The sequence below is a fragment of the Nannospalax galili genome, unplaced genomic scaffold (genome assembly GCF_000622305.1).
Source record: "Nannospalax galili isolate Female #2095 unplaced genomic scaffold, S.galili_v1.0 scaffold31, whole genome shotgun sequence".
Classification (NCBI taxonomy): domain Eukaryota; kingdom Metazoa; phylum Chordata; class Mammalia; order Rodentia; family Spalacidae; genus Nannospalax; species Nannospalax galili.
The window spans coordinates 6,315,354-6,333,261 of record NW_008332149.1 but is presented as its reverse complement, the minus strand read 5'-3'; the positions used below and the strand labels follow the sequence as shown (position 1 = coordinate 6,333,261).

Sequence of the window (17,908 nt, the reverse complement as noted above, 5' to 3'; positions counted from 1 at the left end):
TTTGAAGGCAGATGATTCTTTGCTTTCAGTAGTAAATTCGGACTGTGTGTGTTGAGGATTGATGTATTTTGATGATGATAGTAAAGCCAGCGTGTCTCCTGGGTGTAGTGCCGGGAGTTCTAGACTGAAACGTTAGGTTTCAAGAAGGATCATTTCATGAGATCCAGAAACTCTCAAGCTCCGAAGAACGGTGCCTGTTTCCTACAGCCATCCTGAGCAGCAAAAACAAGGATCAGGGGAGAGACCCTCTGCCTCCCAAGTCTGCACTTTGAGCAATAAGGCTGACGCTTGCGGGCCGGGCCGTCTTCGTATCATCCGAGTTTCAAGCAAATTCTACACGGATTCCACCGCCTCAACTTTTGGGAGGAACTCGGCTGCTCTGGGATGGATGGGGCTCATGCGCTTCAGGTGACAGGGGAGCATCACCGGCGCCATAGCCTGGGGGAGGCTGCAGAGTCCTCTCCTGAGAGTTCCTAACAATAACCAAAGATAGACTCCCCTTCTCAAACTGTCTTCCACCGGCCGCAAGGGGGAGCACATCCAGGCGGGCTGCACCTGGCAACCCCAACTCTTCCAGCTCTCTCCAGTCAGGGTCCCCACCGTCTGTCCGTCCACTCTCTAAGGCACACTGGGCAGTGGGTTCCTGGTTCTCAGGCATGGAGATGCGGTTGTCTTTGCACCATAGCTGGCCATCTCCCTGGTTAGTTGATCACAGGTTGCCAAGTCCTTTTTAGAGCAGAAGTTATCCCCGACCCCGTCCTACCCTCCCCCCCCCCCCCCCCCCCCCCCCCCCCCCGCTTTTAACAAGAAAGCCGGGCTCCTAGAGAAGGTGAAATTCCAGCGAGGACGAACTTGGGAGCGGGGCTGAAGCGGGTCGAAGGAGGTGGGACGCATCTCCTCGTCTCTTCTGAAGTTACAAGCCTTTCGGACTTCTTCCTCTGGTTTGGACTGTGATGTTGGCAACCCAGAACTCTCCTGCGGACTCCGAGGACGTAGCGCCCGCGCTTCCTTCGCCACTAGGCGCCGCTGCGCACTCGCCAATCGCGGCCCGGGGTCCTAGTGGGCTCCAAGAGAGAATGCTTGGGCTCGCCAGAAAAGGATTTGCCCTGATGATTTTAAAATGTTTTTAAGGTCTTAATTCTCTTTTTCTTTTCCCACCGCCTCCCTAGCTTCCAGACGCCGGAAGGGCTGGGAATAATATTCACAGCGAGTTGGAAGACTTTTCGGCCTGCTCCAGGCCACTCCATCTCAGATCACCTTTGGCATACCAGGGGCCAGTAAGGGTTCTCATTTCCCTGGCCCCGGTACGACGCTGCTGGCGCATAGTGGGACTCATCACTCTGGCTCATTGTGGGGTCCAAACCCGAAACTCACAATATATTATTAAATGGGATGAACGCTAATAGTGAGCCATGCTCACCCACTTCTCTCGTTGACCATTAAGATGTTGATACTTCCTTTTCACGGATGCAATAAACTAAAGCACAAGAAGTCACACAGGTAGGGAGCCCAGACAATCCTACCCACGGGAGCTGTATGGAGCCATGCACCCATCCCAGATCTCAGATACCTCTTGGGTCTAGCATCCAAGCAAGAGGAGGAGAGCTCTGCAGTTTGCACTAGAAGAGCAGAGGCCCTGAAGGAAAGTCAGAGATCTACAGAAATCTCTGCCTTTTGCTATCTTCAGAGAGCCAATAATCCAGGCCACTCTCACCCCAGCACCCCCTGGGGGAAGTTCGTGGCCTTTGGGGGAACATGAGGGAACTGGGCAGGACTGAGACCAGCATGAACTCTTTTGACCAACTTTATTGTTCCCAGTCAGTGAAGTCCTGGCTGAGGGTAGAAAATAACAGCAGCATCCACCAGAAGGTCTGACTTTTATTCATGTTCATTATGCGCTGGACACCGTTGGAACACTTTGCTTTGCCTGAACTCTTGTAATACTCTCAAAATACTGTTATTTATTTCTGTTTAGAGGAAGAGAAAACGGAAGCAGAGAGGGTAGGTAACTTGCCCACAGTCACATTGCTAAACTGTAAATTTGAGGGGGAGGTGTTAGAAGGTATAACATAGTAAAACTCACACTTGGTACTGTACTACAAGTCTTGAAACACAGTGCCCCCATGATGGTAGAGGAGCGCACTGACTACTGCTACCTAAACACACCAGCTGTATTTTTACATGGGACAACATGAGGTTTCGAGACGCTGAGGTGTTGTACCCAGGTCCTTTATGATTAGAACCTTCGCATGTCTGCTAGTTCTCAGTCCCCAGTGGCCCAGGGTGCTGCACACCGGGCAGAGACGCAGCCCCACTCAATGCACAGGTACTTAACCAAACCTTCCTGAGTCCTTAAGGAACAAAAGAAATATGAATTCTGCTAGGCCAGAAGCCAGGGGTGACTCCTGGCTATCTATGATCTCTGGGTCCCAAGCTAGACTCTAGCACCCAGGGCTCTAGTGGGCCTCCCCTGCAGGGCCTCCCCTGGCCCCGCGTGGTTAATGAGTTACTCTGCTAGTTAATTCCTCCCCACATTGGGGCCCCCTGCTGGATCTTTCCCTTTCCCTGGCACCTCAGATTGATCGCATGAATTAACATAGATTACTTGGCTTCCAGGGCTTCCCCCAAGGCCCCTGATTCAACCCGGAAACAGCTTCTCTTTCAAGAGGGTGGAGGGTGGGCAGACCAAGGCCTGGTGCCACAAAGTACTTGGGGCAGAGAGGCTGAATGCCCTGCTTTCTTAAAAAATTCAGGCACCAAACCTTAGCCATAAGCTCTTAGCCACCTGCAGACCACCCAGAGCCCCTGCAGGCAATCCTGGCACTCAAAGGGCAATTTGCAAGAGGCAGGTGGCCTGCAGAGGATGCCACACAAATGGCTAAATGTCCCTGCCTTAGGCAAGAGTGGACTGTAGACTTGGTCTCTAGCCAGTTTCTCATTCCCTTAAAGGACAATTTCCCAACATATTCTAGCCCAAAGAGGTCAAGGGTTAAGTAAGTACCATCTACACCTTAAACACTCAAGACCAAAATTTTAAACCCCAGTGTATCACACACCACGGAGTCTCACTCAAATCTTCCAGACAGGTCTGGATTCCCTGGCCCTCAAAGTCAATGTCATATCCCAACCAAGATCCATTAATGCTGTGCATTTAAAGGACCACACTGGCTGACATGACATCCTGGGTGAGGCTTTTAGTAGCCCTGGTTTGGAGTCTGAGTCTCAGGCTTGACCTGGAGGCCTGGCTCTACTCTTCTGCCCTCCTCCAGAGGATCCACAGTATGTTCAAATGGGAGTGTTTGCTTCTAACTTTGGAGGCCCCAGCAGACCCCTAGCTCAGTCAGGGCTCACTTGGCTAGGCACAGCCCAAGATTTCCACCTTTCACTGGGCTTCAGGCTTTCTGGGCTCTGAGCATGAGGCCTCTATCTCCACAGCCTAGTCTAGGAAGGGATTTCAAAGTTGTATTGGAGATGGGGGAGACAGTGGTTCAGGCCTGAGGAGAATGTGGCCTTCAAATGTACCCTGTTTCAAGGGGCTGGATCTAATGCCTAGAGTCTCTGGGCTTGCCAAAAAGGAGGGACAAAGCAAAGCCAGCTGGAACAGAAGGTAAAAATGGCCAGGATCACAGGACTGGTGGTACAGAGGTCTGAAGGGCAAATTTCTTCCAGTGTGAGGGAAAGCTGAGGCTCATGCCTGTCTGCTGGTTTAAGTGTGCATATGTATTTGCCCCACCTTGAGTACTCTGGGGGGATTCAAAGTGAGAGGGCAGTAGAGATGATTAATGAATCTTTCTGGAACCTCATCTACACCAGAAAACACCTTTCTCAATTCCCCTTCTGCCTAGGGAATCCCTGGACATCCACATCCTGAACTGAGCACTACACAACAAATACACACACACCGTAAACAGCAGCAGATGGAACCAGGGGAGGGGAAGAGGCGCTCTGAGGGCAGGAAACCCCATTGTGGGGGAGTTCTTGGAGCTGTCTAAGGCCCAGACCCTTGGCAGAGTCAGGAGCTTTCAGATCCCCTCTAGTGGAAGTCACTTTTTTTCCCTCAGATTTGCTTCCTCCCAGGTCTCAGGCAACCCCCTCACCAAACACGGGTGTTTCATCCTTTTAAAGATAAATGGCATTGGCCTGGGAATAATAGATTTAAAGGACGCCAGAATTTTTTTTTAAATCATTCATTTTAAACGTGCAAAATACCTGCTGGTACTTCTCTTTAGAAGAATGCAATTGCCAAAACGGGGGAAAGAGGAAAAAAGAGGAGGCTGATGAATAGATAATAGATCTTTAACCACCAATAAACAGAGAGCAGCGCCAGCAGCCTGGGGGATGTGATCATAATTATGCCTCTGTGAGAGCCAATGGGGACGAGAGAACTCGGCCCTAAAATCATCCCAAAACGGAAGGCGAGCTCGAAAATGCGGACAGGGTCTAGGACCGGAGACGCGATCCGAAGTCCCTAGTTGTGAAACCTGGGTTTGCGCAGCAACCCAGTCCTGGGAAGACAGATGTCAGAATAATAATAGGAACATTATTGTTGTTACAATAATAGTAGCAATCATGATTTCAATGACCACACTAATAGTGATACCGAATCCCTAATCCTAACACCACCTCAATTTCCGACCTAGGACCTCAGGCTCCTTTCCCAAATATCCCAGATACCCAGAAGTATCTGTTTGGGGAAAGGAGGTGAGCACCCTCCAAGACAGAAAAAAAAAAAAAGCGGAGACTGTAGGGGAGCTGGAAGCCTAGGGCATCAGCACAGGCACGGTTGACCCCTCAGATTTCCTCTTGCAAACGAGGAAGCCGAGCCGGGTCAAAGATTGCAAGCGCACGGACCAGGGTCCTCCAAGCTAAGCGTGGTTAGAGGGGTGGGAGGACGCACTCTCCGCAAGCACCTAGGAAACCTCAAGTCTTGCTGGGGGTGGGGATTGGTATAAGCGAAGGAGCCTTTAGCCCTAGCTCTGCACAGTCCCCGCCCGCTACTTACCCTCGCGGTGCGCCCTTAGCCATCTCAGGGACCCTGCCGTCGGGCTGCAGGGGACGGTGGCTGCGGAACTCTGGGCTTGAGGAATCTGCACGTCTGTCGGTTGGTCTGTCCCTCAGTCCAAGCAGCTCCGGCACAGCAAAGGTTTAGTTAGGATCCAGGGGGCCGCAAGCAGCCAACGCCGGCCGGGGACTCTGCAGGGACCCGGGTGTCCCGGAGGGAGTGGTGTTGGTAGAGGAGGAGGCGGCGGCTGCCGGAGGAGGTGGGGAAAGAGGAGGAGGAAGAGGAGGAGGAGGAGGAGGAGGAGGAGGAAGAGGAGGAGGAGGAGGAGGAGGAGGAGGAAGAGGAGGAGGAGGAGAGCGAAGCGGAGGAAGAGGAGGAGAGAAGCCGCCGCGGACGCCGCGGGAGCGTGAGAGCTAGCTCTGAGCGCCGGGTGAAGGCGCAGAGAGGTCGGGCGGCCGGGCGGGCTGGCGGCCGGACGCGCGGCGGGGGCAGCGGCGCCGACTCCGTTCCACTCCGGGCCCGGATCCAGGCCTCCGGGTTCCCAGGCGCTCGCCTCCCTCTGACGCACTTTAAAGAGTCTCCCCCCTTCCACCTCAGGGCGAGTAATAGCGACCAATCATCAAGCCATTTACCAGGCTTCGGAGGAAGCTGTTTATGTGATCCCAGCACTAATTAGGCTCATGAACTAACAAATCGTTTGCACAACTTGTGAAGAAGCGAACACTTCCATGGATTGTCCTTGGACTTAGGGCGCCCTGCCCGCCTTTTGCAAAGGGGAGAAAACTTTTTTTTTTTTGCTTCCACAGAGAACCCCCCCCTCCTCCGGCCTCTAACTCCAACCCCCCCCACCATCTCGCAGGAAAAAAAAATTATTACCCCAATCCACGCCTGCAACTTCTTCGGGAAGAATTTTTCCCCCCCTCTCTCCAGGTTGGGCGCGTTTGGTGCAAGATTCTCGGGATCATCGGCTCGGCCTCTCTTCCCCCCTCCCCCTCCTTTCCTTTTTCCTTTCCTTTCTTTCTTCCTTTCCTCCCCCCCACCCCCACCCCAAACAAACGAGTCCCCAGTTCTCGTCGGTCCTCGCCGCGGGCAGCGGGCGGCGGAGGCAGCGCGCCACGGTCGCCGGGAGCTGGGAGCCCAGGGCGCCGGCTCCTCGGCGCAGCATGTTCCAGCCGGCGCCCAAGCGCTGCTTCACCATCGAGTCGCTGGTGGCCAAGGACAGTCCCCTGCCCGCCTCGCGCTCCGAGGACCCCATCCGTCCCGCAGCGCTCAGCTACGCCAACTCCAGCCCCATAAATCCGTTCCTCAACGGCTTCCACTCGGCCGCCGCCGCCGCCGCCGCGGGCAGGGGCGTCTACTCCAACCCGGACTTGGTGTTCGCCGAGGCGGTCTCGCACCCGCCCAACCCCGCCGTGCCGGTGCACCCGGTGCCGCCGCCGCACGCCCTGGCCGCCCACCCGCTGCCCTCCTCGCACTCGCCACACCCCCTCTTCGCCTCGCAGCAGCGGGACCCGTCCACCTTCTACCCCTGGCTCATCCACCGTTATCGATATCTGGGTCATCGCTTCCAAGGTACGTGCCACGTCGCGGGTCTGCAGCGCGCGGCTCCCGCAGCATCCTCTACGGTGCCTGGCCTGCTCCGGCTGGGCGCTTGGCGAGGCCTGGGCAGAGGTTCCATCCGCGGGCCATCACGGTCCAGAAACCCGGCAGCGAGGGCCCGGCGCGGAGTCGGTCTCCCCAGTCTCGGAAGTCAAGGCTTGTTTAGATTGCTGACTTGCGCCTGGGGCCTCACCCTTTCCGAAGGGGTGCGAACGAGCTGTTCCCCCTACGCCCCGCTCGCGGTTGGCTGGGACAGTCTGCTCTGCAGTGCCCGCTGTCAAGAAGCCCTGAGCCCGCGGGGTCCCCAGAGTTCCCGGCTGCGCTGGTTCTTAGGCTCTCGGACTGGGCGGGATGGCCAGGTTCACCTCCGACTGTGTGCGGCTCCGATCCAGCCCCGACCGCGCTCGCCCTTCCAGCCCAGACCCGCGACTTCTAGGTCTCCGAGACCGGGGGACTTTCGCTACCCCGAAGCAAACTGTTTCCTTCCGCTTGCTCTTTAGAGGCCAGGAGAGGGGTGGGAACCCGAGTGGGTGAAAAAAAAAAAAAAGAAAAGAAAGAAAGAAAAAAAAAAGAAAAGAAAAAAAAAAGAAGAAAAAAAAAGGCCTCTGGTGCTCAGCCCGGTCTTGGCGTCCTCTTTTAATCCGAGCACCCACTGGATGCGGCGGGAAGGCAGGTTCAATCTGGTTTCTGTTTTGGTTTTGTTTTTCTTTTTAAAAAAGAAAGTCGAATGAAGAGAAGGCCTGAGAAGCAAAAATCTGTTTGGTTGTCTTCGTTTTTTTCCCATTTGTAAATTTTGTTTGTTTATCTCCAGGTGGGGGGTTGGGAGGGAAGTTAAAACTTTAGAAAAAGGATTGAGTAGTTAATTTACCTACCCGAGTCCATAAAAGACCCACTTCTGGCAGGGCCGGATCGATACCGAGCGGCTTGTTCATTCAATAACACTTCGCATTTCTACCAGAGTCTAGAATCGGGCACATGCCACCTCGCCACTGATTTTAAAAAAAAGGCAAAGAAAACAAAACAAAAAAAGCAAACCAAATCAAAACATCTTTTGTCCTTTGGACCTATACCGAATTTGCCTCCATTCCCGTTGAGGCTATCTGTTTATTTTTCATTGTTTGGGGTTTTGGTGGCTAGATTTCCTACTAAGTGAGAGAAGCTGAGATAGTCTAGCTTTGCTCTCAAAGTTTAGGGCTCAGCTGAATCCTCTGGTCGCCTCACTAGATCAGGAGCAACCCTTATCCTCAGAACTGCAGACCATCCCGTTGGGTATCTTTAGCTTGGTCCACCCAGAGGCTCGGATCCCTAAGCTCTTGATCTCCAAGTTCCTTGCACCCGGGGAGCCACAGAGCCAGGCCCTCCCGAGGCAGCCGCGATAGAAGCCGGCACAACCGCCTCCAGCTTCCAGACCCGGCCTGGCTACAACGACTCGCCTGGCCTCAATAATTTACCAGAGACCCCCCCCAAATGTTTTTTGAATACATCCGTGAGAAAATTATGGGCAGAGCCCTGCTGCCTCTCCACGCTGAGGTCAAAGTTTCTCGAGAGGTTAACAAGAAGGGAACCTTTTATTATTTTTTTGGATAGTGGACGTCAGTCTCCTTGCCTGGGATCTGTTGCCTGTTCCTCTGCCCCCAGTGCGGGGCATGGAGGCGGCCAGGGCTGCAGCGCCAGGGCGGTTGTGGAACCCGCGGAGGTGGGGACTAGCCCCTCTGAGACAACTGCTTGTTGGGTACCTCCCAGGTTGGAGCCCTGGGTCCTGGGGTTTGGCAGCATCCTTTTCCCGAACGTGGGGAAGCCCACCAGCCTGGGCGGGTCTGGCGCCGCAGGACTAGGCGGAGGCCGGGGGAGTTCTGCCTGGCTAGCCCCGTTCCAGAGAAGCCCACAACTCAAGCTTAGGTAGCCCCCCCCCCTAATGGCACTTCTGCTGTGCCCCCTGCAGGGAACGACTCAAGCCCGGAGAGTTTCCTTTTGCACAACGCGTTGGCCCGAAAGCCGAAGCGGATCCGAACCGCCTTTTCGCCGTCCCAGCTTCTAAGGCTGGAGCACGCCTTCGAGAAGAATCACTACGTGGTGGGCGCGGAAAGGAAGCAGCTGGCGCACAGCCTCAGCCTTACGGAAACTCAGGTGAGTGTTGCCCAGCTACCCGGGTACCCGGTATGGGCAGAAAGCCTGGGGTTCCAAATCTCCAGACCAGGCCGCCAGTGCCCAGCATCTTCACCTCCCCAGGGGGCCCGCGGAGCCTGAATCCACTCTAGGGCTTTGGATCTGTAACTTTCCTGGTGCTCACTTTGTTAGGCTCTGGCAAGGGGCTGTAGGAGCTGAAATGTTGAGCTCCATTTTCTGCCCCGCCTGGCAGGCCTCGGCATCTGTAGGCTAAGACACCTCTGCACTTTTAGTGAGACTTTTAGTGAGAATCTCGGGGACTCAACTGGGCTGAGGGAGTTTGCAGCAGGATGCACTGGTGATTGGGGCTCGAAGCTGAAGAAGGCAAGAAGTGGATGAGGGATGAGTTCTGAGTGATTCTAGGCCCCAGGCTTTCAAGGTCCATCAGGTGTCTCCCCTTAAGGGGGTGCGGAAGAGTCTGTAGCTGGCTGTCCCCGAGAGGGGGATCAGGTCTTTCTGCGCAGCAGGGTATCGCGGAGGACCCGACTGGGGTTAGTCTCAAGGCCCGGAGCCTGGTGAGGGCTACAGTAGGTGCTACTGTACTCCAAGTCCCAGGGGCAGGGTCAAAGTTCCCAGTAAACAGTAACGTTTTCAGGCAGATTAAGTTGTAACACTTTTTCTGCGAAGCGCAAAAAAGGTGTTTTTTAAAGTAACACCTCCGCAGGGGTGGGGGCGTTGGGGGTGAGGGGATAAAAACAAGGAAGAGGGCCTCGCGGGTTTGTGCAGGGCGGGCACAAGGCAAGGCCGGGCTGATTTCTCCTGGACACCGAGGCAGCGGTGGTCTTTGTCCGCCTCGCTGCCCACACCGCCCGGAGTCTTTGTGTGCGTGTCAAGCCTGGAGAGCACGGAAGCGCGTTTTGGGCTAATGCAGGGGGCAAAATGAGCGGTCCTTCCTACTTAATTAGCAAACTCAAAGCAAATTAAACTCAGCCTGGTTCCCGCTCTGTTTTTTTCGCGGGGCACTTTGGGGGACAGGAGCACTGGGGAGAATGAACTGGACCCTGTGGCAGTCTTAAGGGAGCGACGGCAGTGGAACCTGAGGGGCCCCAGAGCTCTGGCTAGGAGCTCTTATCAGGGGAGGGGTTGCTTAGAGCATAGGCTGTGGCCACCACCATCTTCTTCACCTGTGCCTCACTACTGGACAACCTTGGGCAGTGTCACTGCCCATTCTGGTTGCTGAATGAGGATCCACCACTCAGCTTCCCCAGGGGGCCATTGACTGACTTCAACCTAGTTCTTTCCCAGACCCTTAGCTGCAAACTCTGGGGAGGCCCAGCTATCAGCCCCTCCTTGGTGGGAAGAGATGTGGCTTGGGCTGAGGTTGTTCCTGCCCTGTTTGTGGGCAGGACAGGAGTTGAGAAGGGCCATCTCCCTCCTCAGGCTCAGTTTATTTAACGTCCTTTCTATCCCACAGTCTTACTGAAGCTTTCACTTTGGCTGCTCCGGAGGCCTGTATGTCCAGCTGCCCACTTGGCTTCCCCCAGCCCCACCCTAGTCCAGCTCACCTGCCAGTGTTCCCCTACTAGGAGACCTGGGCTCAGGCAAACCTCCATCTTCTAGTCAGGGCCCTGGCCTGACAGAGGAGGCGCTATATTTATGCAGCTCCAGACCAGCAGAAAATAGAAAGTATATTAAACCCTGCAGAGACTCAGATCTTTCCTTCACTCACTGACTGGACAAGTTAGGAATATACCTCTTTATTATTTTTTTTCTTTACTTCTTATTTTAACTGAGTCCTACACGCTTTGCAAGGCCTTTGCTTTCAGTCAGATGGATGTGTGTGTCCTGGGGAACCAGGGGGAGAAAGGGCTCTTTGCTCTACAGAGGGCATTGTGGACCCTGGGGAAGGGCTCCTTGGTAAGGTTTAGAAGGACAGGGAACCAGGCTTTCTACCTGGGGGCCCTGCTCTCTGAGGGGAGACTACAGGGTGGTCAGCCCATAGGCTATGCATCAGGGGGACTGGGCTTTCTCCATCCTGGACTCAGGTCTGAGCTGGGGCAGGACATAGGCACTTGATAGGACACTATGAAGCATCTAATGCATCTCACCTGCCTCTCCCTGCAGGTAAAAGTATGGTTTCAGAACCGGAGGACGAAATTCAAAAGGCAGAAGCTAGAGGAAGAAGGCTCAGATTCGCAACAGAAGAAAAAAGGGACACACCACATTAATCGATGGAGAATCGCCACCAAGCAGGCTAGTCCAGAAGAAATAGACGTGACCTCAGACGATTAAAAACACAAACCTAACCCCACAGAAATGGACAACATGGAGCAAAAGAGAGACAGGGAGAGGAGGGGAAGAAGGAAAAAAAAAAACCCTACAAAACCAAACCAAACCACATACACATTCACAGAGGGAGAGGGGAATCAGAGCGTAATGGAGCTCGAAGCAGACTTTGGACAGCAAGGGCACTGGACCCCACACTCGGGATGACAGAGGACGGAGGCCCCTTCATCAACATGCTACCCTCGTCTGAAGAGGCAGCTGAGTGAGTGAAAGAAACAGAAAGGGAAGGAGAGAGAAGAGGGGAAGAAAAAAATGAGAGAAAAAGAGAGAATTCGTTCCTAGCATGGCAAAGGCACATTCTGACAAGGGGCGCTGTCAAAAGCCAAACCAGGGAGACAAGATGATTGGCAGGTATTCCGTTTATTGAAGTCCATTTAAAAAATGATAATAATGATGATTAAAAAAAAAAAAACAACCAGGCACAGGACTTTTAATTTTGCACTTCAAAGTGTTTTCCCCAAATCTTTGATTAGTAATAACATGCAAAATTCCATATCTAACCCCATCCCACACCTGTTTCAAAAACTTGAATTGCATGTAGCAGTTGTTGGGCGAATGGTGTCTAAAAAGACAAAATGAATTGTAATTTTATTTTCCTTTTAAGACAGGTTCTGTGTGTTTTCTAATTTTGATTTTTTTCCGAGAAATGTGCACTCTGTAAACACTTTTTGATACCTTCTGATGTCAAAGTGATTGTGAAAGCTAAATGAAGTAGACTCCGAGATAGTGGTCCTCTTACAGAGAAACCTGGGAGCAGGACAGGGATGGGCGTGGGGGAGGGTATTCATGAGAAGAATCAGGACTTGTGCGGGGAGTTAAAAAAGAACAGAACACTAAATTAATTCTATTTCTTGGACATCTCATTTCCCAACATTCTGAGACTTAAAACCCCAAGTCAACTTCTCCTTTTAGTGGTTGGAGAAATTGACTGAGTTCAACCACTCAATGTAATGACCATTTCAAAACTTTAAATCTGTCTATCGCAAAAACCTAAGGAAGGACTGTAGTTATTATCAGGGGATGGTGGTAGTGTGGCCAAGGACACGCGCCGAGTTTTCAAGCACTGAGTTTCTCTTCCAAGACCATAATAGACTTACTAAAGAGAGTGATGAATACTTCCTTAATGTCTTCTATACCAGAATGTAAATATTTTTGTGTTTTGTGTTAATTTGTTAGAATTCTAACACACTATATACTTCCAAGAAGTATGTCAATGTCAATATTTTGTCAATAAAGATTTATCAATATGCCCTCAGAGTAGTTGTCTTGGGAAATTAAAGTGGATCTTTACAAAAGTATCTCTCTAATTCAATTGTGATCCTTCCCCCACTAGGCTCAAGAGACCCTGACTCCTTCACCTACAAAAAGGCCTGACTGATTCAGACTTTTAGGGGGTTATTTTATAAAGGGATGTGAACAGAGAAGGAAGAGAATTAGGACAACCAAATTCTTTCAGAAAAAGGAAAGGAGAAAATTTTCCAAGCAAAATTGCCTATAGATTGCACGTCTTGCTGAAGGAGTTTAGTTTCAGTGTCATGTTAAAAAATGCTTACTTTTCTTTACCTCCCTTTTTAAAAGCTTACAATGTAGTTATGGATTGAAGAATATTCCCCCAGGAAAGCACTTAGCAGAATAAGATTTCCGGGACTTCTAAACTTTGTTTCTGACTTCCAAACCCCTTAAGGACTCCAACCTCCCCTCTCTCTCCCTTCCTTCCTTCTTTCCTTCCTCCCTTCCTTTCCTCTTTCTCTGACTCCAGTCTGCCAAAGGTGGTAGGGATGAGCCCAAAGGCCCCAGGAGCCTTATAAGGCAAGTGTTCTGAGAAATCTTCCACTCTTAACTTTAAGCAAAAAGTTGTAACCATTCTTAGGGGAAACTTCACTCTGTTCCCTCCCCCTCCTCCTTCTGGGGGTATGAGGTTGTTTTTGCATGCTTCATTTGCTTCCTATCCTGATAGGCTGCATTAATCAGTTTTATTTCCATTGATAGAGAAACCTCGTCTGTTCTGTTCGAGCTACAAAGCGTCCTGTGAGCTTTTGTGAAAGTGCAAATCAGTTTAAGCAATTATCATACCAGGAATATGAAGGGGAAAGAGGAGGCCTTGCGCAGTGGCCTCCTTTAATCTCTTAATCCACGGATCCAGGGGGGCCGCCTGGACATAATTTAGGACAATCTCCCCCACCCTTTACACTGTGATAAGGCCAAGTTACAATGCAGGGCAGAAATACAAGCTTTGTTAACATCATGCCTTGAAAAGTTAAGATTAGACATTCCGTGCACGTGTGGGGACTATAGGGCACTATGGAAATTTTTTCTTTCTGTTTTTCCTCCTCTCCTCTACAGTAGAGTTCATTCTCTGCTTCTTTCTCTCTTTTTTAACCCCCCTATATCTGTTTGTCACTCTTTCTCCCCCTCTGTCTTGGTTCTTCTGTATGTAGACGTGGCTGCTCATACTTTGAGCTCACAAAGACCCTTCCTGGAAAGTACTGCTGTGGCTATGCCAGGCAGAGAGATGATTTCGGGAAGACAGTGCTTGCCTCCCACAGGGACAGGTGCAGCTGGGATGTCCCGCAAACCTGAGTGAGGCCTAGACTGCTTCCACAGCAGGACCATTAGTCACAACAGTCCAGAGTGCTTGCAGTCGTTGCTCCTGAGCCACATCCTTTTCGCTGGAACAAGGGCAGGTTAATCGTTTCATCCTGCCCACCTTTTAAAACCTGGGATGACTCAAAAATACAGAGTGGAGTCCTGTTGAAATTGAGGCTGACCTTTCCAGAAAAAAAGAAAAAATCCCATCCAGATACAAGGGTTTCTGCAGCAACCATATACTTAATTTTAAGTACAAGAAATGGGGATGGTAGTGAAGATTTTTTTTTTTTTTGGTTAAATGTCCTATGCAGTGTAACAGCAATAAAATCATCAGAGAATACTATTAGCTTTGAGGGGGAAAAAAAAAAACCTAAAAGCTTTATTACAAACCAAGCTTTGAAAATAGGGGGGATTAGGCGGCTGAAAGGGTCCCACAATGCTAAGAAGAAAAGGTTTCATGCTAATGAGGTTAATGCCCTTTGTATCTCCGGCCTCCACATCTTCATTACGCGCTATCTCCGGCTGCACCGAGCGGCTCAGAGAGCGGCAATCCACTCCAACGCCCCCCTTCCCGGCCCAAAGAAGGATTTGATAGCAGCTCTGTTCAAACTAGATAATTATATCTTTTCAAGTCGGAATTAAGATAAAGAAAGTGAAGCAGAGGCGGCTCGCCTTGATCCACTGCAAACAAATTTGGCGCACTTTCGAGTCCTCCCCCCCACCCCCACCCCCGCCTCAAAAAGGCAGGACAGTCAGCTTATTAGCCGCTCGTTTGCTTTATTAATTCATCTATTTAAAGTGGCAGGATTAGAGCGTCTAATGTAGGCGCGGGTTGCCGTGGTGCTGAGGAATATAAATATTTGCGAGATGCCATCCCACGATGCCTATCTGGGTGTGGGGCTCGGGGTAGGGTGCGCAGGGGGCGCGTATGCTGCGAAGATACGTTCCCTTCGCTGTGCATTTGAGCTTGGCTAGAGCCCACTGGAGCTATGTGCCCACTAGTGTTCTGTTCCGTGGGCGCCAGGCTTGGATATCCTTGGGCAGGGCTCTCGATGTGCCTAGTGGCCCGGACTGCCCTTTCCTCCCAGAGCACCGTCAACTGTACGCATGTTGCCATGTGTCTTCGGCCGTGACTTGCAGGTTACAAGTTGATGGCATACTTGCGGCCCTGTGGGTCTCCTGGTGCCCAAAGAATGTTCAGGAGACCCAGGTTCTCAGTTTTCCTTTATCCTGGGAGGATTAAAGGGAATAGGCTACGCAAGCCCGCCAGGGCTGCGTTCTCCTGTGACACAGACACACGTGGGCTCTGAGCATGTTTCCAACCTGGAAACTGGTTCCATCCAGAAGCAGCTAAAAAATCATCTGGGGGAAGGCAGAAACCTTGGATCTGTTGCTGTCAAGTCAACCCTTCGCAGCTCTGGTTCTGGATGTCTGGGGTTTCAGCTCCCTGGGACTCTGTTCCTGGCAGCCTAGCCGAGCCGGAGCGGGTGCGTTGGCCGCAGCCTGGAACCTGCCGGGCCACTTTTGTCCTAGGGGCGGATTGTGGCAGCGGCACAGATGCGCCAAGTCTGCCTAGCAGAATGGGGGCTCCGGCCTGCGTGCGGCCTGGGAAACCTCGGCTCCTCCCCGTCCCCGCCTCGGAGTCGCAAGAAACAAAGTCCGGGAGGAACTGGCTTGTCGGGAGGGATTCTGGCAGTTAGGAGGCCGGGCCCAGGGCCCCTGCTCCTTAGTGGGAAGATAGGGGCCCGAATGGGCTGCCCACAAGTGGGCAGTTGCAAATCGGTATAAGGGTGAGTTAGGGTGTGGGTCTGTGATTGTGCATGGGATGTGTGTCTCAGTCTGCGAAACCAGCTGTATTTGTGGATTGTGGAAAGACAGTTGCGTGTCTGGCCCAGGACTTTAGTCCGTTTGTGTTTGTGTGGTTCCCTGCATAGATTCTACCAAGAGGTCTGTCTTTCCTTGCTCCTCCAGATTGTTTTGAGTTAGGGCAAGAACTTGCAGCTGCAGGGTTATGGACGAGTGCCTATTTAAGGTGTGAACACTAACACACAGCTTATTGAACTTGTGCGCAGGTCTGGTTTCGGACAGGGTCTCTGGATGCTGCCCAAGTTTGCATTTCAGAGGGCAGTACGGTGTGTGCGTGGCTTTGGTGTGTTTGACCTGTGGGGACACTTCCCCATGGGTGAGTGGGGGCTCCTGTAATGAGCATCTATACTCAGCATTTAGAGCAGCATTTTTGTTATTTTGGGGTCTAGGCTTGAGAAATTGGTGTGGGTTGGGGTGGTGTTCCCATTGCGCATCACTAATTCCTAGGGTTCAGCAAACCACAGCCGGTTTTTTTCTAGGCCTGCCTCTATTATTCTGGCAATCAGCGCTTGATTTATTTGAGTGGCGCCTCGGAGCAGCCGCGGGCGGGGCGGAGGATGCCAGCCTAGGGTGCTGGGCCACCACGCCGGAATACCGAGCCCGGATGTCTAGTCGGGGCCTCGGCCCCCTGATTTATTTTCCCTAACCGGCCCCGTAGCGAGGGGGAAGTGGGAGTTTTGAGAACCCTCTGACCCCAGCCATGACCTCGCTCCGGGAGGCAGCTTCTCTAGGCTCAACCCAGAGCGCCAGGAAACCCGAAGCGGTGCCACGCTTGAAAGCGAAAGGTCCATTCATCAGCCGCGCCCCAGCGTCTAATTGGCCTTTTGTTCATTAGAGCCTGTTGCCCAGTGGGGGAGCTTGGGAGGGTTCTGCGGCTGCAAGTCGGGGTGCCTGGTGCGGGCTGGGGGTCAGTGCCCATGTCTGGGGCTGTGGTCTCTGTAGGGCAAAAGCCGTCGCGCTCCTCCGAGGGGGCGCCAGCGCGCCAAAGATCAGGAGCACGTGCGAAAATGATCTCCTGGAGGCTGGTCTCCAAAGGTCGGGGCCTGCTCCCAGGACTGCGGAGGCTCTGGGCTTCCTTTGCTGACGCCCTCCTCTACCTGCAAACCTAGCCCTCCCGTAGCGTCCCCTAGATTTCAGATCTGCCTTCGTGTGCCTCTTCCAAGGTCCCAGCCCAGCCCTGCTGTTCTTCACGCTTCGAGTTCATTCACCCTTACTCTCACCACAGAGACTCGGCGTTCCTCTCCCTAGGCTCTGACCTGTACTGCGTGGAGCCGGCACCCCACTTCTTTGAGAGGGAGACTGGCACAAGTCAGGGAGCTGGGAATGGCCCCACCCCTCAGGGATCAGATGGAGAGGAAAACCAGTCTCCCATCACTCCAAGCTCCGCCTCCATCTCCGAGTCAAACCCACCTTTCTCAGCCCTATTTTCCATGCCATGTCCAGTTTCCCAACCACTGAACCCCCTCTCCACTCCACCCGCACTGCGGCTCTGCACAGGTCAGAGGAGCCCCAGAGACAGCACAGGCTCACCAGCACAAGCCCAAGGACGAAGACGCACCTGAGGGGCCCCAGAGGTGCCTGGGCTGGGGCTGGGGTCGCTTTAGGAAAATGAAGGACCAGCTTTGCCTGGCAGTGGCCTGGTTTTCAGCAGCCTCTCAGATCTCGGTGCCTGAACCTATATATAGGACCCGGACTGGTCCCTGCCCCAGCCAGCTTTGGTCCTATATATAGCCTGGGTCTCCATAGCCCCTACCGGACCCTGACGTCAGGACGAACTTGATCTTGCCTGCTTCACTCCTGCTTCTGAAACTGATCCTTGAAATGAGAGAACAGACTCTACACAATTCCCATGGCCTTGACATAAGGTACAGCGATAAATATACACCACTAATGAGCAATTACCATATAATCACCTTCCAATTAGCTCGCATAATGATGAATTAAACATTCTAGCAGGCAGGATTAGGTTTCTTACTTTGTATATTATTTACGAAGGCTATAGCTTCTGCAGAGAACCAAATATCAAATTAGATGGGGAATTTTCACTTGGGGGTAATTAAGTATTCAGGCCAGCGGCTGTGTTCTGGTCACTTGTCAAGTGAGGCCTCCTGTAAGGTACTGACCGGTTCGCTTGGCAGTTTATTTGCCAGTTTCCTTTCTCTCTTTAGGTTACAATTGCCTTTTTCCCCTCCCCTTTAGCACCCTGGCCCTTGGATCGGGTCACTGAGGTGGTGCTGGTGGAGGCCTGTGATGGGGTAGAGAGCGACCCCAGTCAGTGTCCAGTCTAGAAGAGAGCACGGTGCAGGCATGGAGGCCCTTCCGGAGTGTCCCTGGAGGCCTGCCCACCCTGGTCCCTGGTTCTGTTACTCTGCAGCGGAGGATGGACGCCCTGCGGGTGGG

At 52.5% G+C, this 17,908-nt stretch overlaps 1 protein-coding gene and 1 long non-coding RNA gene across 6 annotated transcripts in view; one reads left to right on the top strand and one right to left on the bottom strand.

Annotated features, from left to right (window-relative positions):
* Positions 1-5,133, bottom strand: part of LOC103729296 — a 78,806-nt gene extending 73,673 nt beyond the window's left edge. For all 4 annotated transcript variants that reach the window (XR_001872314.2, XR_607060.3, XR_001872313.2 and 1 more), the window contains exon 1: positions 5,003-5,133. This is a non-coding gene — a long non-coding RNA (uncharacterized LOC103729296). The remainder of the gene's footprint in view (positions 1-5,002) is intronic.
* Positions 5,134-5,392: 259 nt separating this feature from the next.
* Emx2 (empty spiracles homeobox 2) lies at positions 5,393-12,300 on the top strand. Of its 2 annotated transcripts, XM_008827326.2 has the most exons (3): positions 5,393-6,574; positions 8,544-8,728; positions 10,832-12,300. In XM_008827326.2, exons 1-3 carry the CDS (start codon positions 6,166-6,168, stop codon positions 10,997-10,999), a joined length of 762 nt encoding a protein of 253 aa, XP_008825548.1. In that variant the 5' UTR covers positions 5,393-6,165; the 3' UTR covers positions 11,000-12,300. The 2 variants fall into 2 exon arrangements, with proteins under 2 accessions (XP_008825548.1, XP_008825549.1); XM_008827327.3 differs by lacking the exon at positions 8,544-8,728 and having other exon boundaries at positions 6,139-6,574; positions 10,832-10,935.
* The last annotated feature ends 5,608 nt before the right edge of the window (positions 12,301-17,908 follow it).